General features: G+C 35.8%; 1 protein-coding gene across 6 annotated transcripts in view; it reads right to left on the reverse strand.

The window, feature by feature from the left end:
- The window catches only part of NF1 (neurofibromin 1), a 248,161-nt gene that overhangs the window by 101,950 nt on the left and 123,311 nt on the right, over window positions 1–22,900 (reverse strand). For 2 of the 6 annotated variants that reach the window (XM_049637863.1, XM_049637858.1), the window contains 5 exons: window positions 18,085–18,220; window positions 7,411–7,473; window positions 2,687–2,845; window positions 2,016–2,113; window positions 654–800 (listed from right to left, as the gene is read on the reverse strand). In XM_049637863.1, coding sequence (XP_049493820.1) covers window positions 654–800; window positions 2,016–2,113; window positions 2,687–2,845; window positions 7,411–7,473; window positions 18,085–18,220 — 603 coding nt within the window. Of the gene's footprint in view, window positions 1–653; window positions 801–2,015; window positions 2,114–2,686; window positions 2,846–7,386; window positions 17,264–18,084; window positions 18,221–22,900 lie in introns of those variants that run through there. The other 4 variants (XM_049637864.1, XM_049637859.1, XM_049637861.1 and 1 more) reach the window with 4 other exon arrangements.

Below are 22,900 nucleotides of genomic sequence, written 5' to 3' on the forward strand. Positions count from 1 at the left end.
AAACCATTTTTATTAGCATTTAAGATTTTTCTGGACTCATTTTACATTTGTAAGAGGAATGCGTGGGAATTTGGGCTGTTTATACACATACACAACTTGAAAGGGCAGCAAGTGATTCAGGCTACAATAGGCTTTAAAAACAGCTAATAAACCAATACCCAAGTTAATACTTTTCAATTATTGGGTATTTTCTACATAAAGCTTTATTTTCAAATACTTAGAGTATCACAAATAGAATCAGAACGCTGGCAATGTTTTAATTATTAAATTCCCTAGAATTAGCTGCTCTTTAGATTCAGATACCAATACTCATTTGAACTTCTAGTAAATGTAAACTCCCCTATATCTTGTTGCACACGTTTGATGTTTTGCAAACCAGAAAAATCCAAAGGGCTAATTTGTGATTTTTTTTAGCTTAATACTTTAAAAAAAAAAAAAAAAAAAAAAGAGTCTGTAGCACCAGGTAGACTTGTTCATCATTTCATACGAGTCAACCGCTTGCCTATTTAAGAGTTTAGGGCTCTACATTTCTCTTTCCAAACCTTAATTCCTATTCTAAGCAGATGCAGAGTAAAAAAGCATTATTCGTGCCCAATAATTTTTATAAATTTAAACTAAGAGTTTTCAAAATCTGCATGACTGCGAAATCTTACCTGTTACTGGAAAGATACTGGCCAATTTTCTCTTGATTGTTCCAGAGTAGACGATGTAAAGCAAGCACATTGCCATCACTGATGAAGGAGAGACTATGATTTACTGCATCACTGGTAGGACAATCAGATGCTATATCAAGGAAAAACCTTAAAAAATACAAAGCCATTAGAATTTTTAAAAACTAGATGCACTCATATATATGTTTGAATCAAACTGATCTGAAGTAACTTTGTAAAATAACTGACATTACAAGTATGGAGGACTATAAGTATTATTCACATGTGACTGTCATTAAACACAGGAAGAGACAAGGAGAAAGTTGGTTTTCCATTTCCCATACCCGGCTTCAGCTTCATGGTAGGTTCTGAAGTCAGGCAACAACAAAATTTAGATAGATGAGACTTTGGATCGAAGCCAGTACAGTACTTTATAGATAAAGAAATGGAGACCAAGACAAGACAAAAGACTTCCCCAAAGTTACACAGCTGGTTAGGTCAGAGCCAGGATGAGAACCTTTGTTCTCTTAACTTTCTATGGGTAGTCAATCTGCTGGAATATGAATCCTATGCTGACATTCACTTTTCTCTTCAATAGAGCTTGCAGTCCAACAATATGCCTTTTAAATGCCAACTAGACAGAAACTGGTAAGAACAACAATGAAAAACTGCAAGCAGAGTTGCCCAAGTCCAGCTTAGACTATGAGATCAGTTAGTTTCACACTGCATGAAAAGTAGAATTCTGGACTTTAACTTACATTTACAAAGCATTTTCTCATACACTACCTCATTTGTTTCTCTAAAATCAACTCAGAACACAAACAGTTTTGCCCCTATTTACAGATAAGCCCACAACTCAGAGAGATAAAGAGAAAGAACTAGTTAGTTATGGCACCTCACAGACCTCAAGTTTTCTAAAATCATAAAACTTCAACAGCTATCATTATTCCTTCGAGTAACTTTTTAGTTCAGGTACACTTCCAAAACGAAGTATCAAAAATATTCTAACATCAAAATATTGTCATTATACACTATTAAGCATAATATGTGCCATTTTGGCTTTAGTTTTTACTAGAAAGAATCTTTTCCTTTTTCCTCTCCCCCATATTATAGCAACTTCAAATCTTTTATTTTAGTAGATGTGCCAAAAATCCCTGCTAGTTTTCAAGTATGGAAGTCACTACCAAATTATCAAGAATATGGATTTATTTCGCTACTGTCTCTTATAGTAAAAGAAAATAAGATTAACTCTGCTCTTGACCTAGAGCGGGAAGAGGAAAAAAACCTACACAGGAGCTCCACATAGACCAAGTACACAGACTTAAGTGAAACTGACAATATTTAAATCAGATAGAGCAATCCTACCTCCGCGCTGCATCAAAGTTGCTTTTCACAAAATCATTAAAAGGCCGCATATGCTCTTCTTTTGTGAAGAGAACATGATTGGCAATGCTCTGAAGTATCTAAATAATAAAACACGGTTATAAATCAGATCATTCATTGCATGAAGTGTATACGTTCGCATATTCTTTACAAAAAACTAATTTTCTCATCAATATAATTTCTATTGCTGAGTAAATTATTCCTCATGCTATAAATATTAGGTGTTGTTTCTATTCTTTCCCAAATTACTACATATATATACACACACACACACACACACACACACACACACACACACACATATATACACATGTTTACATATATAAAAATGCATATTAAAATTTTTAATGTCTTCTTTTAATAAAAACTCATACAGTCTCCATTTCAGTCTCCACTTTAGAATTTCCAGAATGAATATATAGAAAACTATCTTTAGGAGACATTTGTTAAGATATTTTCCCACGATAATAATGTCCATCAGGTATCAGTCTAATGAATTCCTTTGTAATTTAACTGAAAATAAAACAAAAGCATATAAGTGAAAACCACAGGCTATTTCAAAAATAAACTCAAGTGTGAGTACAGAAAATACAAAAAACTGAAAATTTAGTTGGAAGAGAAATTTAAAATAGATTAGCAAAATAAGTCTTCACCTTTGACATTAACTTCAAGCCCCTTTCAATTCTAGGTGGCGGCTTTTTATCTAAAATCCCTGCTTCATACGGTGAGACAATGGCAGGATTGATAAATCTGAGGAACATGGCACTTCCCACCGCACCGATGCTGTTCTGAGGGAAACGCTGGCTAACCACCTAAAAATAAGGAGTTGAGAACTGAGTATATGGTTTGAATTTAAAAAGGAAATGGGAAGAAAGAGCTCGAGGGTCAGACTTTGGCACAAAAACTCTGAACAGATCAAGCCTTGTAAACAACACATTTCTATTTTTTTCCTACTCCCCAAACATCAGTAAATAAAGCTTATCCTCAATTCTTGCCCTCCACCCCTTTTGAAGCACAATAAAGGTATCTTAAAAAAAAAAAAAAAAAAGAAAAAAGAAACAAAGAAAGAAAAAGAAACTCTTCATGAATGAGTGATGGAGAGAAACCTAAAAAAAGATCTTGCATTTATCATTGTTGTTTATACTGCAAGTTTGGTAAGTAACAAAAGCACACCAAATTTTCACACAAAGATTACCATATTTTACCAAGATTAACAGACATGAGAGTGCGGTCAACTCTTATAAGGCAAAGCTAAGTTTTCAACAGCATACCCCAAAACATCTAATATCTAACAGTAAATACTTACATTTTGTTGTATACCTGGTACAACCACGTGTCTTGAACAAAATGCTTGCCATACACAAACAAAGGTTAGGTTTTTTTTAGATTCCTATCAAGAGAAAACACTTACAAGTAACGTTGCCAGTTCCTTTTCTTCCTCAGAATGCTTTTTAAGATAACGACCTATTATTTAAATCATGAAGGAAAAGGAATTCTTGGGGATCTAAACAGATCACACCAGCAGAAGAGAGAACCCCTATGTGTACCTCAATGTGCAATTCTGTCAAATAAAAAAAGTGAAGGAAACAAGAAATAGTTGCTCACACTGAAAAACAATGTGAGCCCAATATTTAAGATGGGTTTTTCTCTTTTTATAAAACATTCTACCTTGAAGGTAAAGTAACAGGCACATTAGATTGGGAAAAGTGTTACGAAACTGGCTCGGGGCCCATCTCTTTCCAGTTACTGTTTTAACACAGGAAAATTATATTACTCTAAAATGTACATGTTTTACAGATAATACACACACACACTTATTTTGAAAGAACACTTGTGTAACACTTTAATCTCCACAATTACGCTTGCTCAGTGTAGCTGACCGCTGCATAAAGCCGTGGTGATCCCAACAGCCAAGCCGCACGCAGCACTGCAGTCGATATGCTAAGATTCCAGGGATAAACCTACATTTCAGAGGACGGTGAGGGAAAATGAGAAAATGGGCTTTCTGTGCAGAATGCCACGTAACTCTAGTTCGCTTTCCAATGCCTTAATAAAGTAATACTCCTTGTCATGAATTCACACAGCTCACTGACTCCAGATTAACTCCGGGAAGAATAAGGATTATTTCATTTCATTCTCTTCCCTTTAGGGCTTCGTGTAGTATATACATTTTCAATGTCTTCTTATTCGCTGCCTAAAATCTCTAAATAGTGTTCTGCCGTATCTGAGGGAATTAGTAAATATAAGATTTCAGACGATTCAGGTTTTCAAGCCCAAGAACACCCTCTCAAGCGGCGCTAACACGCAGGAGTTGTAACTAACATATTCTCACCTTCATTTACACTACGTAGCTCAGGAAGCTTTCTTGTGTTACAGCGCTCTGGGTGCTACCGCGTGAAGGACAACCTTGCTGTACTTCACTCAAAGGAAGCTGCTGTAGACGGCTAAATACAGCAGCCTTACTAGAACAGCTTTAAAACCCAAATACTGTTTGAGAGTTATTTTTAGCCGAAATACAGTTTTAGAAATAGAATTAAGAAGAAAATTCAAGTGCTTTTACTATTCTAGTATAGTATTTAACCTTTCGGAGAAGAGGAACAGACAAATGAATATATACATTCACACAGACCAAATTCTTCATACAATTTCACAATGTTCAGGGACCACCATTGCTACCGAGTGGTTCTTTCAGAACTCCCAAATTTTCATCTTAAAACAGAAGAAACTTAACAACAAATCTACAAAATTGTAAAGCTTGTAAAGAGTTAGCAAGAAGAGATTAAAAACTGCTTTATATTTAATTGTAAACAGGTTGTTTGAAAGGAACAGCCATATATTCAGATTAATCCGTTAAAATCCTAAAACAGTTTTTAAAAATTGAAAGCCATAATTTGGTTTCCAAAGAACCAATTAATTTATAAAATACTAACCTGCTGTGAAAACATCTCTCAAAAACCAGTAACTTGTACACATATTTTTCAAAGTAGCTACTTACTAGTTTTGTCTAGAACAAAAAAGTTTTAAAGTGTGACTCACATTTATACCTGATTTATACTTAATACTATTAATCTCGTAATATAATGAAAAGGGAGAATACTGTCAAACTTCTGAAAAGTACTACATTTTCACTATCCTCCATATCTTCAAAGTTAATTCTTGTCAATACTCAAAGTACCCACACCTCAGAAACACACATTGTTTCTGGTATCATATAATTATGCATCCCAATGATGACAGTATCAGTATATTTTTGGAACTAAAACCTTACAAAATGTACTCAATATCAATCAAAATGCTGTATAACAAGTTTCATGAGACAATTTATAAAAATAGTTCTTTCTCTTTCACCACTAATGGACATCAACGTAATTTTACCTCATAATATACATACTCAAGTGTTTTATTTTTTAAGCTACAAAAATCTAATTTAGATCCCAAACACATTCTGCACAAAAGGTCAAAGTTGGGCTAGTCTGTACTCTGAAACCAGTTACCAGTCAAATGTCCTCTTTACTCCCTCGAGTGAAATCTGAACAACATGGTACAAATAAATGCAGTCATAAACTTTACAGAGCAAGAGGATCACTACGCAAACATGCTTAATTCCCGGAGTTAGGTAGACAATTAACTTCTAGAAGGAGATCTGATTACACATTATATGTTTGAGCATAATAAGAGGACATATCTATGACTATGCAGCTAATATACCAGAAGCCAGAACCTTCACTCTATATTTTACATATTCTGATCCATTATCCATATACCCCAAAAGAGTTAGCTTGCTTTTTAAAGAAAAGATCATTAGATTCATAAGCCAGCAACTCCATAAACTGACATTTTAAATTTATGATGACTATGTTGTCTTCATACTTTAGAATGTGTTCCAAAATACCTCAAATTACCAATTAGTTTCCCTTTGTTTCCATGAGGACCTCATATCACCTGTGCTGAGAGATACATTCCAAAACTCAGTGTTACCCAGAAACTTAAAAAAAAATCTGAAAATAACACTAGCAGAAAATAACATTTCAAGGAACAATTTTAGACAAAATCTTAATAAATAAAGCAATGTTAGGAAGGCTAGAAAACATGCTCTAGAGAAACACAGAAAGCCAGAATTTTAATTTATGTGATACACTACACAATGCCATTAGTAAAACACTGAACGGGTGTTAGAAACGGTAAATTAATTTCAACAGTGATGGTGTATACGTGTTAAACTCACATATGCTGAGAATTAGAAGCATTAGAAAGGAATGTTTTTATTAAGCAAGAAAGCCATCCAATCCATTTGCTCACAGCTGACCCAACTTACTTAACATACTCAAAATCGTGAATGAACATATGCAGAGTTGTCTAAATTTTAATCTAGTTCTGAATTTAAAACAGAAGCCTATTATCTGTAAAGCTTAGACAAGGAATCAAAGATGAAACCAAATGAATATTCTAAATTTTACCTTCGTATGTAAACTGCCTACATGACTCCTAAACGTTTTTGTTTTTGTTTTTTTTAACATCTTTCTCTAAAATCATTTGGATTATGTGAACAAAGATAATGCTCGGCCTGGTACATCATAGTGACAGACAATGACAAATTTAAAATGAATGAATCTGGACCAAATTCTACTCATGGGAAGAAAATAAAATTATGACTACTGTAATTTTCTTCCTTTTAATTAGGACAAGTTCATAGAAACAGGCAGATGTTTGCAAAATGAGGTGTTTCTATACAAAATGGACTCAATGAGTTTTCCGTTATTTCAAAAGTACTATATTCTCAGTCCCAATAGTCTAATCGTGACTTTCTCTAAGGTAAACGTTTATCATTAGGATTTTTACAATCTAAGCACAAATATCTAAATTCTGGCTCAGACTCTCTAGATAAAAATATAAAAAGTAAAAAAGAAAACAAAAAGAAACTGCAACTTTCAGGTAAGATTTAGAAAGTGACACTTTCCCTCCGTATATTTCTAACAATGAAGAGAAACTTTCACCTCTAGGAAAAGAAACCATTCACATTACCTGCAACAAGAAGCAAGAATGAAGAGAGTCAGCATTTCCTAAGGCCTTGAAATTAAGTTTCTTTTGCATTCATTTATAATTTTTAAAATAACAATAAAATTAGACCAGAGATATCCAATGCAACAAATGCCCCCAAAACGCCTTTGGGATAAATCAAACCAAAGGAACACAGAGAATGTTTCAATGTAACTTAATTCCAGGGTTAATTGAAATGAAAGCTATTTTGTGCCAGAATTAGTAGAATGATTTTACAGTGAAGGTCAAATAGGCTGAAGTGAAGATGTTCTTAACAAACAGCAAAAGATTTTTGTTTTGCTTTGAAAGAAACAGCTAATAAAAAGTTCTCCAAACTTACTGATTTTTTGTTTTCCTTTTTTTCTTTTACTGTAGCTTTATTCAGTAGGGAGTGGCAAGTTGCCTACAGGACAGAGATGAGCACAAACAAGTCACAGCACCAACTACATACAGCAACAAAAACAATGTTGGCTTGTACATAAAATTACATGATCAAATGTAACACAAATGGAATCAACAAAAAATTAGAAATCAACTGAATTTCGAGGGATGAATTTTATTTCTGGATTTTAATTTTTATCACATTTTCAAGCCAAAGCACTAAATAAACAGCAAGAAATGTTGAGACAATCATATCTACTATTTCTGGCTATAAATCACGGAAAAGTTCTCCCCAAGTAAATTTGAGGACATTTCATATTTACATTTCAGTTCATTCCTAGCTTTTGATAAATTTCATGTAAAATGTTCATTACAAGTAGATCACACACTAAAAACACTTCCATGTGTCTACATAATTTTTTCTTGATAAATACTTCTCTGTGTATCCTTCAATTGACTTAAAGTTCTTTTTTCAATAGCTGGCATTTAATTTAGACCTAATGATTTAAAAAATAAACATTAAATGACTATATATAAAGGGAAAATTCACTTCAGAGATTCTCAATTAAAAATGTGTCGCTCTTAAAATTTCACATATTTTTCTGTTGGCAGGCTACTTCCTGAAAAAGTTCTAATCAGAGGAGGTTAAAAGCTCTGCAACGTTTGGAAGAAGAATGTTATCAGCTCAACTAGAAATAAGCATTAATTAATATTAAAGTGAAGAAACTGCAGAGAAAATTATAGAATAAAACTTAGAAGCCGCTTAAAATTTTTCACATATTTGACTATCAGAATGTATCAAAAAACAAAATACCAAAAAGGAAAAACAAAACAAAACAAAACAAAAACAAAACCCACAGACATACTGGCTTCACCTCTCAGAGTTCCTTCTAAGCCAAAGAGTTCTTTTTAAATTAAGACTCCTGGTTAGATCAGACGAGGCACAACAATTTTTTAAAATATCTTTAAAACCAAATTAGATCCACCATACATGGCATTTTATTCTAGGAATTCAGTGCATTCAACACCATAACCTTAAAGTTAATTTGACATTTGTTCACCCATCCGTCCATCCATCCATCCAAGTAGTTACTGTGCATCTAACATGCCAGATACCATTCTAGGCATCAGGAAACAGCAGTAGAACAAAAAGACACAGTCCTTCTCTCACGGAGCTCTGGTTCAAACTTTAGACTATATACAAAAGTACTAGTAACCAAACAGATCACCAAAACACAGTTTTATGTAGCTTTTTTTCAATTATGATGTATAATTATCATTTACAGCCTTTAAAAAACTGGCATGGGGTGCCTGGGTGGCTCGGTTGGTTGAGCGTCCGACTTTGGTTCAGGTCATGATCTTGGGGTTCATGGGTTCGAACCCTGCACTGGGCTCTCTGCTGTCAGCACAGAGCCCGCTTTGGATCCTGTGTCCCACTCTCTCTCTCTGCCCCCTCCCCACTCACACTCTTGCTCTCTCTCAAAAATAAGTTAAAAAATTGTTGTAAACTACTTCTGTTCAGAGAAGCAGATTTACTGGGAAAAGATGACATTTACTTAGAATCATAATATTTGGCTTTCTCAGAATTCTCTCACTATAACTTAAGAGAACATCCATTCTGGGAATTATTTTCTCATTATAGGTATCCCCTGCTTTTTGAAAGTTTGCTTTCACAAAAGACTTACATTAGTACCTATTTTTGCTAACTAAAGGAATCCAAAGAGAATTTTTGCCTTTATGAGGAAAAAAGCAAAAAAATGAGTATTACGACCAGCATCTGTTTTTCAGTGAGCCATTACAGAGGAAGCTCACTCCCCAAGCAGCGAGTTGACCACCGCCAAGCTCCTTCCCCAGGCGCTACTCTCAGTATCAAGTCGCCACAGCTTTGAACTTGTCTAGGAGCATCTGTGCTTTATCTCAACTCATTTTGTGCATCCATTAGCGGGATGTGTCCTAAGGTATCACAAAAGCCTAAGAGTTCATAAGGGTGTTATGCTTACCATAACACTGGGTGGGATTAAGCATTTCAATTGTGGTGAATGAAAAAGATACTGACTGTGCACTCAACTTGCCTGTATCCACCATTCATATTATTTACTGACGGAGAGAAAGAATTCTGAAAGTTGCTGAAGTTACTATTGGTTCTTCCAGTAGCAAAGTGGTCTCTTTTAGTCAGCATCCAGTACTGGATGCGATGGGAAGTCTACTGCTTGGGTGGATTGATGGGTGAACAAAGCAAAGGGTTCCATTAAGTTATCTAACACTTCAGGAGACATCCATTTTTTTAGTAAGCTGAAACAGAAAGTACTGGACAATGAGGATCAAAGTGTTGCAAAAGCAGAATTGAAAGGTAGTCATGGGTGGTTTGATCGGTTTTGAGGCAAGAGCAGCTTCATAGCTTAAAGGTTACTGGAGAGAGTGTTTTGGCTGATACTAAAGCTGCCGAAAAGTTCCCAGAAGAACTGAAGAAAATAATTATAGCAGGTGGTTATTCACGTAAACAAGTGTTTAACTGCAATTTATTAGTGGAAAAAGTTGCCACACAAAACATGTATTTCAATAGAAGAAAAGCAGGCTAAAGGACGCAAGGCATCAAAGGACAGGTTTACCTTAATGCCTACTATTAACACCACTGGTGATGCTGTCCTTAGTCCTCTACTAGTATGCCATTCAGAAAATCCAAGGGCACTTAAAGGCACTGATAAGGATACGCTTCTCGTGTTTAAATCACGTCCAAGTGGTTGGAATATCCAAGTGATTTGTTTCTGAGTGCATGAGTGGATACATTAGTCCTTTTGTTGAAAATACTGTAGAGAAAACAATCGTGATAACAGGTGTCTTCTGATGGTTGAAAACTGTGCTGCTCATCCACCCAGCATTACTGAGTATGACAGTAACACTGCGGTTGTGTTCTTCCTGTTGAATGTGACGTTGTTGGTACAACCATGTGTCCTAGGCCTAACGGGCACGATTAAAGCTTCCTATATGCAAGAACCAACAGAGAAGCCAACTCGAAAGGATTTTTACAAAGGATCTGGAAAGACTACCATTTAAAACTGGCATTCGCCAACCTTGGAGATCCTCTTGATAAGCTAACAGTCTGGGTGAGAAATGGTGCTTAGTGGATGGTCTCCTGAAGCAGTGAACAATTTTAAAGGCTTCAAACCAACAATAAATACGGCCAAACCAACTGACTTTGGCTAAGGAGGATCAGTTTGTGGAAACTGAATATGTTGTTGAAGGTTTCGGCATTCCATGACCAAGAAGTGACAGATGAAGAGGTGATACAACTCCAAGAGGAGAGAACACCGATCGACAACGAACGCATCAGTGAACGGCCGGACAGTGCAGTTATCCAGGAACTGAACGGGAAGCACTTGAGTGAGATTTTTGCTACAACGGACAGTGCTGCAGTGATTGCAGAAAAGTATGGCTTTAATTTTCAAAGGGCACGTAGGTTTAGGGCAGGTTTGCATAACGTTTTGAGTGCCTACAAATAACTGTAGTATAGAAAAATGCAAGAGGCTGAGCAGTTGAGCATACTGTCGTATTTCAAGCCTTCCACACCAGCCACATTAGCCACGGCAGACGATGAACCTCGACATTTGACATCGAGGCAGGCAGACATAGAAGAAGGCGTAGACGTTAGTGACCTGCTCGCACTGATGGATTTAGACAATGATGAGATGTTAACAGGTGACCCTCTTCCTCTCTCTCCTATACTCCATACTCCTGTACCTCCCACGACCCCAACCTCCAGCACCCCAGCCTAACACACCACTATCACCACCTGTCAGCCCTCTGGTGTGCCGTCTTCCCAATTTTGGGAAGCCAAACTACACTGTACATACATTATTTATACTTTATACAGGCTGTGTATTTATCATATTATTCTTGTTTTTACTATATGTTAATGTTATTTTAGCTTTTATGTGTTATTTGGTATGATTCAGTAGGCTATTTTGGGGGTCTGAGAACGCTAAAAAAATTTCCATATAAATTAATGGTAAGTGCTTCTTCCCTTTATGTCACCTAGGCTTACAAAAGGTTTCACAGGAACACTCCACTTTGGGATAGCGGGGAAAACCTGTATTCCAAAACTATTAGGGGGACAAGTGGAAATAAATACATGGAAAAATGTCTTAATTATAAGTCTCACACATGTTCACAGTTGGCTATTCTTACGTAATCTGAACCCAGTTCACTAAGGAGACATACAAAATAAGAAACCTGGTTAAAGCAGGATTCAAAAAAAGCTTAACAGTCAAAAATATGAACTCAGGAAAAAAGAGGTAATGCTCAGAGAAGTTCATTAGCTATCAATATCCTCACTTTTCAAAATTTTCCAAGCAAGTCCCAAAGCAGGAGCCATGTTTACTAGAGGAAACAATCAACTACTATCCTTCCCAGCAGAACACAGAAGTACAAAGGTACCATTATGTCACTGCCAAAGTCAAGAGGGCAAGAAAAAGCCAGAGGAAAGATGAATAAGAATAAAAGGGCAAACTAAAGGGAAAACTACATTTTGTAGGAGACTCAGTGAAAGAATAACTTGAGATCAAAGCTTTTTTTTAAATTAGTAATTTTAAAATTCTGTTATCACTTATTAAAAAACAAAACCTTATTTATAAATAAAATAGCGCACTTTTGCTCTACCGTACTCTACATTCCAACAAGCTTCAACCTTATTGAAACTTACTTCAACCAGTGCGCTGACACAACATTTAAATAATATTTGTAAAGAGAATAATTTTATGTGAAATTTTAATACGAGAGTTCAGCTCTGCTATAATGCAGGATATTTAATTATGGCATGCTTTAAAAAGTACAACACATAGTATTTTAATAAGCCAGAAATGATTACTTTGCTCTTATTTCTGATTTATGTTCACTACCTCCTCTCTTCCTATGAAAGCTGGCAAGAATCTTGTCTACTTGGGTGGAATGGATAGAATTTATTCCTTCATTACATATTTCCAAGTAGTTACAAAGTGCCAAGCCCTGTTCCTTTTACCTTATCAGAATCATGGCCTCAGATTGGACTCCCAAGTCTGCTGATGACACAAATTTTTTTTTTTCCTTTAGGATGCCAACCACATGAAGAATTTTACTAAAATCTAGTAAAATCATGTAATCAGGTAGTCGGTAACCATTCACTTTTAACTCAAGTCAAAGCCACTGACACTTCAGAAAACGAAATGTTCTCTGAAAACTACTAAGGCCGACCAAGAAGTTGACACATACTATTTTAAATATATGCTCACCATTTCTTGTCTGCCTAGTTTTATAAACAAGAAAAAATGAATCAGATTTGAAGAAAAACCTGAATAGTGCCCCAACTCAAGATATTGTTCACTGTATAGGGTTTCAAATTACAACTAAACTACCCTCTAGTCTCAGATTTAAGTAGCTGAAAAAATTACGTGGGGTTCTCCTAAGCCTCCTTGAGCTATTTTAAAAAGGCAGTAAGAGTAATGATAAATTAAGAAAGTTTAATGCGAGGTATACTTTATCATCTATGTATATGATGACAAGATTTTTTTTGGCTTTTTTCCACCTTTGTTGAGAAATTACTGGCATATGTCACTGTATAAGAAGTTCAAGGCTTACAGCATAATTTGCATATATTGTAAAAATAATTACCACAATAGGTTCAGATAGCATCCATCTTTTCATACAGATACAATAAAAAAAGAAAGACAAAAAGTGTGATGAGAACTCACAGGATTTACTCTCTTAACAACTTTCCTATGTGTCATAGAGCAGGGTTAGCTATAGTCATCAAGTTGTACGTTATGTCCCTAGTACTTCCTTAGTACTGGAAATTTGTACCTTTTGACTACTTTCCTCCAATTTCCTCTGCCTCCAACCTCCACCACAAGTCTGATCTCTTTTTCCATGAGTTTAGCTGTGTTTTTTTTTTTTTTTCATGGTTCCACATATAGGTGAGATCATACAGTATATTTGTCTCTCACTTATTTCACTTAGCATAATGCCTTCAAGGGCCGTGTATATTGTCACGAATGCCAAGATTTCCTCATTTTGTATGGCTCAATAATATTCCATTTTGTACATACCCACAATTCTTTTAAACCATTCATCTGTTGATGGATCTTTGTTTCCATGCCTTGGCTACTATAAATAATGCTATGAACATGGGGGTGCAGATACCTTTTCAAGTTAGTGTTTTGTTTCCTTTGGATATAGTCCCAGAAGTGGAATTGCTAGATGATGTGGCAGTTCTATGTTTAATTTTTTGAGGATTTTCCATACTGTTTTCCACAGTAGCTATACAATTTACAAATGCACCAACAGTGCACAGGGTTCCCTTTTTTCTCCATCCATGCCAGCATTTGTTATCTCTAGTCTTTTTGATGATGGCCACTCTAACAGGCATGGGTTGATACCTCATTGTGGTTTTTTTAACAGGCATTTCCCTAATGACTAGTGATGCTGAACATCTTTCCATATACTTTTTGGCCTTTCATGTAACTTCTTTAGAGAAATATCTATATGTCTATTCCAAGTTATCTACTAATCATTTTTAAATTTGCTTTTTTTTTTTTTTTGCTATTGAAAACTGTGTAAGTTCTTTATATATTTTAATATTAACTCATTATATACATGGTTTGCAAATATTTTTTTCTCCACTCCATAGTTGTCTTTTCATTTTATGGACGGTTTATTTTGCTGTGCAGAAACTTTCTAGTTTGATGTAGTCCCACTTGTTTATTTTTGAGTTTGCTGTGCTTTAGGTGTCATATCCAAAAAATATTACCAAGACCCATGCCAAGAACCTTTATTCCTATGTTTTCTTCTAGCAGTTTCATGGTTTTAAGTCTTACATTTAAATCTTTAATCCATTTCAAGTTAATTTGTCAGGGACTTAAGATATGGTTCCAATTTCATTCTTTTACATGTGAATATTTGGTTATCCCAGCACCATTTATTGAAAAGACTGTCTTTTCTCCACTGAATATTCTTAGCTCCCCTGTCATAATTAGTTGACTCTATATGCTTGGGTTTATTTCTGGGCTCTTGATTCTGTTCCACTGGTCAGTCCATCTGTTTTTATGCAGTACCTACTATTTTGATGATTATAGCTTTAAATTAGAAAATGTGATGCTTCCTTTGTTCTTTTTTGGGGGGGGGGAGGTAGGGTGTTTTGTGTTTCCATAAGAGCTTTTTTTTCTATTTCTATAAAAATGTCACTGAAAACTTGATAGAGATTGCACTGAATCTACAGATGGCTTTTGGTACTATTCATATCTAAACTATTCTTCCAATCCATGAACACAAGATACCTTCCCATTTATCTGTATCTTCAATCTGTTTTCATCAATGGCTTATAGTTTCCAGAATAGAGATCTTTCACATTCTTAAATTTATTCCTAAGTATTTTATTGTTTTGATGCCATCGTAAATAGGATCTATTTTTTCCCATAAATTTGTTAGTGTATAGAAATGCTACTGATTTTTGTATGTTAATTATGTGTACTGCAACTTTACTTAGTTCACTGATTAGCTCTGTTTTTTGGTTGTATTTGGGACTTCCTATATATAAAATATCATCTGCAAGTAGAAACGATTTTACTTCTTCCTTTCCAATTCTGAGGCTTTTAATTTTTCTTGCCTGATTGCTCTAGCTAGCACTGCTAGTACTATGTTGAATAGGAGTGGTAAGAGTGGATACCCCTGTCTTGTTCCTCATCTTAGAAGAAATGCTTTCAACCCTTCACCACTGAATATGTTAGCTGTGTGGTTGTCATTTATGGCCTTTATTATGTTGATATACATTCCTTCTATGCCTAACTTATTAAGAGTTTTTATCATGAATGGATGTGGAATTTTGTCAAATCCTTTTTCTGCATTTATTGAGATGATCATATGATTCTTTTCTTCCACTGAATTAACGTAATGCATCACACTGATTGATTTGCAGATGCTGAACCATCCTTGCACCGAAGGATAAATCCCACATCATCATGGTGCGAACATTTTAATATGCTGAATTGTTTGCTAGTAATTTACTGAGAATTTCTGTATCTATACTCATCAATGATATTTACCTATAGTTTTCTTTTCTAGCAGTGTCCTTTTCTGGTTTTGGTACCAGGGTAATGCCTCACAAAATGAGTCTGGAGTGCTCTCTTTTCAATTTTTGCTAAGAGTTTGAGAAGGACTGGTTGTTAATTCTTCTGTAAACGTCTAGTAAAATTCACCAGGGAAGCCAACTGGTCCTGGGCTTTTCTTTGTTGGGAGAATTTGGGAATTCTATTCAGAGTTTCTATTTCTTCCTAATTCAGTCTTGATAAGTTGTATGTTTCTAAGACTCTTTCCATTTCTTCTAGGTTGTCCAGCTTGTTGTCTAGTTTGTTCACAGTAGTCTCTTATGACCCTTTGAATTTCTGTGGTATCGGTTGTGAGGTCTCCTTTTTCATTTATAATTTCTTGATTTGGTCCTTCCTCTCTTCTCCTTGCTTAGTCTAGCTAAAGGTTTGTCAATTTTGTTTATCTTTTCAAAGAACCAACTCTTAGTCTGGCTCTTCTTTTCTGAGGTTTTTCTATATTTATTTCTACTTCACTTATTTCTGCTACAATCTTTATTTCCTTTCTTCTGCTAACTTGGAGCTCAGTTTATTCTTTTTCTAATTCCTTAAGAGAAAGAGTTAGGTTGCTTATTTGGGATCTTTCCTGCTTCTTAACATAGGTGTTTACTGTTATGAACTTCCCTCTTAGAACTGCTTTTGCTACATCGCACATGTTCTGGTATGTTGTGTTTCCATTTTCATTTATCTCAAGATACTTTTTTATTTCTCCTTTAATTTCTTTTTTTTTAACCATTAATTGTTCAGGGTAGTGTTTAATTTCCATGGGTTCACTCATTTTCCAGCTTTCCTCATGTAATTGATTTCTAACTTCATGCCATTGTGGTCAGAGAAGATACTTGGTATGATTTTAATCTTCTTGAATCTGCTAAGACTTGTTGTGTGACCTAACATATGGTCTATCCTAGAAAATGTTCCATGTGTGTTTTGGAAGAATGTATATTCTGCTGTTGTTGGATAGCATGTTCCATATATGTCTGTTAGGTGCATTTGGGATTTAAGTGTTGTTCGAATCTGCTGTTTCCTTATTGTCTGTCTGGATGACCTATCCATTGTTGAGAGTAGGGTATTAAAGTCCCCAACAATTACTTTATTACTATTTATTTCTCCTTTTAGGTCTGTTAGCTTTTGCTTTATACATTTAGGTGCTCCAATGCTGGGCACATAAGTATTTATAACTATTGTATCTTCTTAATGTATAGACCCCTTTTTATCATTATATATTGACTTTTGTTTCTTTTTGCCATTTTTAGTTTAAAGTCTATTTGGTCCGAAATAAGTATAGCTACTCCTGGTTTTTTTTTGTTTTTTTTTTCTGGTTACCATTTGTTTGAAATGACTTTTTCCATCCCTTCACTCTCCGTCTACGTGTGTCTTTAAGGCTAACACGAGCCTCTTGTAGGCAACATATTGTAGGATCTTGTTTTTTTTAATCCATTTAGCCACTCTATGCCTTTCAATTGGGAAAACTTGATCCACTTATATTTAAAGTAATTATTGATAGGAAAGGACTACTGCCATTTTGTTAACTGTTATAAGTTTTCTTTTAGTGATACAGCAAAAACATCTTTATAAATAGCAATGGGGGAATAATTCACACAAAGCAGCCTGAAACAGCTTTTTAAAATGGTGATTTCACTGATCTTGCTAATGTCTCTAAGCAACTGAAGCCCTGTGCTAAAAAACAAATGGCTGGGGATGACTCTGCAAAGAAAAAGACATAAAGACATGGGTTTTGGTAAATGTGTAAATTCTTTCCCCTATACCCACCCCTGTCCCAAACTCCAGACCCACTGATTTTTCTTCCAGAATCATAGTTTGAACAGACTAACACAGATTTGCACTAATTTCCCCTGGAATTATTATATCGTCCCTGAACCTGCATATGCAATTCAAAAGCACAGTGAAAGCCATAAAAAGAACACAGACCTAATTTCCTCAACAAGTAGGGAATGACTGCAGACATCTGAACTCAGAAGCATCACTTGCAGTGCTAGTGCTAGAAAGTCTAATAATTTGATCTGAATGTTGGTGCAATCTATTTTAGAAGTAGTGTTCTATGTAAAATAATCAGATTAATTGGTTCTAGGAAAAACTGACACAAACATATTTTAAGAAATCAAAATTATGGATCAAGCATTTCAACAGTACAAAAAGCAAGGAGCAGACGTGCCTCACATTCAAAAGGCCTTATGAGTAATTCAGGCAAAAGATAACCAAGAAAATTCCATAATATATCTCATTTCAACCATATCTGTTATATCCAAGAGATTCTGTGCATTTTAAACTTGCTCCCAATGTGAGGAAACTTATTTTTAGTACCCCCTTAAAATACTTCAAACTGTCTCCTAAGCAATATTTAAGTTTTTTTCAAAGCCAATTCCGACAAGGCTTAGTGTATTACTCATCCAAACTGACTCAGTATTTTCAACCACCCACTATCAGCAGCTAAATTCCTCTTTAGTAAAGCATTCTTTTCACTTCAGCTTTGGCTTAATAATGGTACTCTCTAACCTTAAGCATACCTGGTATAAACAGTGGCACACACTTCGAAGCTGAGGGGGGAATTCTGAGGAGGAACTGATGATGGCATGGAAGAACTTTTCAGTCATCTGCAGAAGGTTCCGTTGGTTTTCCTCAAGGCTCTCTGATTGTTCTAACCTATAAGGGGGGGGGGGGGGGTTAAAATCCATTTAAAATAAACAAACGAAACTGCCCTTTAAAAGAGACTTTCAGCCAAATGCATTGTTTGAACTTTGCTGGGATCTTGATTTGAATAAAAAAACTATAAAAAGATAATTTTGACAACTGTGTATAAGAATTCTTATCCCCTTATATTCTCACAGATTTAATATATACTCTGCTCAGTGCCATCCTCTCCATTCTGGATATGTCTGCCTGCAGACAAGATATATTCTGGTTTGCTCTCCACTTCTGTGGTAAAAAGCTTCCCTGTGAGACATGTCTGTAGTTATCCAGCTATGCAAGGGATGAGGTAGATGAGTCTAATTCAAGGTGAAATATCAGCAAGCGTATTCACCCACAGGATCAAAAGCCACACACTCTAAACATTTTTATCAAAAATAAAGGTGATGACTGATTCCTGAGTGCTTCCTTCGCAGCCCTCCTCCTTCCATTCTTTTGGTTTTAAAAGTTGGGCAGGGAAGGGACGTCTGGGTGGCTCAGTCAGTTAAGCGTCCAACTTCAGCTCAGATCATGATTTCGTAGTTTGTTGAGTTCAAGCCCCGTGTCGGGTTTTGTGCTGACAGGTCAGAGCCTGGAGACTGCTTCCAATTCTGTGTCTCCTCTCTCTCTCTGCCCTTTCCCCACTCACACTCTGTCTCTGTCTCTCTCTGTCTCTCGCAAAAATAAAGAAACCTTAAAAAAATTAAAAATTTGGGCTGGGTAGAGGGATATCATTTATCAGGCATCTCCAACCCCAACAAACCATGTGTCAAGCCACTTTAAAAAATATACAACATGTGCATATTGGAGCTAATGTACAGAAAACACATGAAAGAATGACAGGTGATAATGAGCTGTAGTTAGAAAACTCTGTACTTTATCTTGTAGTCAATAGGGAACAGTTAATGTTCTAAGAAAGAAAGTAACAAAAAGATTTAGGTTTCATAAAATTCCTACAGCAAACAACCTGAAAAAGGAAAAAGACAACGTTGAGAAATTACAGCAAAAGTCAATAGGATCACCATCTACAACTCTACCAAAAAGAATAAAATACCTAGGAGAACAGTTAACCAGAGAGATGAAAGACCTATACTCTGAAAATCATAAGACACTGATGAAAGAAACTGAAGACAACACAAACTAAAGGAAAGATATACCATGCTCCTGGATTGGAAGAATTAACATTAAAATGTGTATACTACCCAGAACAATCTACAGATTCAGTGCAATCTCCATCAAAATACCAATAGTTTTTCACTGAACTGGAACAAATAATCCTAAAAATCTGTATGGAACCACAGAAGACTTCAGGGACAAAGCAATCTTGAGAACGAAGAAAAAGCTAGAGGTATCACAATCCCAGATGTCAACATATACTACAAAGCTATAGTAATCAAATCAGTATAGTACTGACACAAAAACAGACACATAGGTCAATGGCACAAAAGAGAGTCCAGAAATAAACCCATGCCTACATTGCCAATTAATCTATGACAAAGTAGGCAAGAATAGAAAACGAGGAAACGACAGTCTTTTCAATAAATGGTGTTCAGAAACCGGACAGCTATGTGCAAAAGAATGAAACTGGCCCACTTTCTTATAGCATACATAAAAACAAACTCCAAATGGATTAAACACCTAAATATGAGACCTGAAATCATAAAATTCCTATAGAAAATATAGGTAGTAATCTCTCAGACGTCACCCATAACAACACATTTGTGAATATGCCTCCTCAGGCAAGGGAAACAAAAGCAAAAATAAACTACTGGGACTACACCAAAATAAAAAGCTTTTACACAGCAGGGAAACCATCAGTAAAATAGCAACCTACTAAATGAGAGAAGATATTCACAAACGATGTATCTGATAAGGGGTGAATATCCAAAATATTTAAGGAACTCACACAACTCAACACCCAAAAAAATCCAAATAATCTGATTCAAAAATTGGCAGAGGACCTGAATAGGCATTTTTCTGAAGAACACATAAAGGTGGCCAAGAGACACATGAAAAAACGTGCAGCGTCACTAATCATCAGCTAAATGCAAATCAAAACCACAATGTGGTGTCACCTCACACCAGTCAGAATGGCTAGTATCAAAACAAAAACAAAAACAAAAACAAGTACTGATGAGGACGTGGAGAAAAGGAAACCCTTGTGCACTGTTGGTAGGCGCACCTATTGATGGAAAACAGTATGGAAGTTCCTCAAAAAATTCAAAATAGAAATACCATATGATCCAATAATTCCACTACTTGGTATTTACCCAAAGAAAGTTAAAACACTAATTTGAAAAGATACATGCACCCCTATGTTTACTGCAGCATTATTTACAACAGCCAAGATACGGAAGCAACTCAAGTGTCCATCAATAGATGAACAAAGAAAGATGATGTGTCCCCCCCCCCCCCACACACACACCTATTACTCCCGCACACACACAAAAAAAACAAAAACTCTTGCTGTTTGTGACATGAATGGAACCGGATATTATGCTAAGTGAAGTAAGTCAGACAAAGGCAAATACTGTATGATTTCACTTATATGTGGAATCTAAAAAACAAAACAAATGAACAAGAAAACCACTTTTAAGTACACAGAACAAACTGGTGGTTGCCAGAGGACATGGGTGATACAGGTGAAGGCGATTCAAAGGCAGAAACTTCCAGTTATAAAATCAATAAGTCATGGAGATGAAAATGAAAAGTACAACATTGGGGACATATGGTCAATAATGTTGTAAGAACGCTGTATGGTGACAGATGGTGACTATACTTGTCATGATGAGCACTGAGTAATACACAGAATTGTCAAACCAAAATACTGGATACTTGAAACGAATACAACATTGTATGTCAATTCTATTTCAATAATAACTTTTTTTTAATTGGTTGGAAAAAAAGGATAGATATGGTATTGGCTAAATCATGATATAGCCAATCTATCAAATTATTATATGGCAGGTAAAAACAATGAGGTTAATCTTTCTATACTGACACAGAAAGACTGAAGACAGAGCCAAGTTAAAAAATTAAGTTGCAAAACCACGTGTACAACATGTTTCCATTTATATTAAGCACTCACTGTTAGCCACACAGTTTCTACAACTTGATTTATGTACATGCAAATGCACTAAAAAAAAAAAAACACCAAAGAACAGACTAAACTAGTAACAGTCTCTGTCTCTATACATGGCAGCCAAAGATACCTGTAAATTTTTTTTAAGAAAAATGTATTTGTGTGTAACTTTTATAATTAAAGACTCATTTTAAGAATCAGAGGGAGTTGGCACAAAAACAGACACATAGACCAATGGAATAGAATAGAAACCCCAGAACTAGACCCACAAACGTATGGCCAACTCATCTTTGACAAAGCAGGAAAGAACATCCAATGGAAAAAAGACAGTCTCTTTAACAAATGGTGCTGGGAGAACTGGACAGCAACATGCAGAAGGTTGAAACTAGACCACTTTCTCACACCATTCACAAAAATAAACTTAAAATGGATAAAGGACCTGAATGTGAGACAGGAAACCATCAAAACCTTAAAGGAGAAAGCAGGAAAAGACCTCTCTGACCTCAGCCGTAGCAATCTCTTACTCGACACATCCCCAAAGGCAAGGGAATTAAAAGCAAAAGTGAATTACTGGGACCTTATGAAGATAAAAAGCTTCTGCACAGCAAAGGAAACAACCAACAAAACTAAAAGGCAATGAACGGAATGGGAAAAGATATTTATTTGCAAATGACATATCGGACAAAGGGCTAGTATCCAAAATCTATAAAGAGCTCACCAAACTCCACACCTGAGAAACAAATAACCCAGTGAAGAAATGGGCAGAAATCATGAATAGACACTTCTCTAAAGAAGACATCCGGATGGCCAACAGGCACATGAAAAGATGTTCAACGTCGCTCCTCATCAGGGAAATACAAATCAAAACCACACTCAGATATCACCTCACGCCAGTCAGAGTGGCCAAAATGAACAAATCAGGAGACTATAGATGCTGGAGAGGATGTGGAGAAACGGGAACCCTCTTGCGCTGTTGGTGGGAATGCAAATTGGTGCAGCCGCTCTGGAAAGCAGTGTGGAGGTTCCTCAGAAAATTAAAAATAGACCTACCCTATGACCCAGCAATAGCACTGCTAGGAATTTACCCAAGGGATACAGGAGTACTGATGCATAGGGGCACTTGTACCCCAATGTTTATAGCAGCACTCTCAACAATAGCCAAATTATGGAAAGAGCCTAAATGTCCATCAACTGATGAATGGAGAAAGAAATTGTGGTTTATATACACAATGGAATACTACGTGGCAATGAGAAAAAATGAAATATGGCCTTTTGTAGCAACGTGGATGGAACTGGAGAGTGTGATGCTAAGTGAAATAAGCCATACAGAGAAAGACAGATACCATATGGTTTCACTCTTATGTGGATCCTGAGAAACTTAACAGAAACCCATGGGGGAGGGGAAGGAAAAAAAAAAAGAGGTTAGAGTGGGAGAGAGCCAAAGCATAAGAGAGTCTTAAAAACTGAGAACAAACTGAGAGTTGATGGGGGTTGGGAGGGAGGGGAGGGTGGGTGATGGGTATTGAAGAGGGCACCTTTTGGGATGAGCACTGGGTGTTGTATGGAAACCAATT

This window comes from Panthera uncia, chromosome E1 (assembly GCF_023721935.1).
Source record: "Panthera uncia isolate 11264 chromosome E1, Puncia_PCG_1.0, whole genome shotgun sequence".
Lineage (NCBI taxonomy): Eukaryota > Metazoa > Chordata > Mammalia > Carnivora > Felidae > Panthera > Panthera uncia.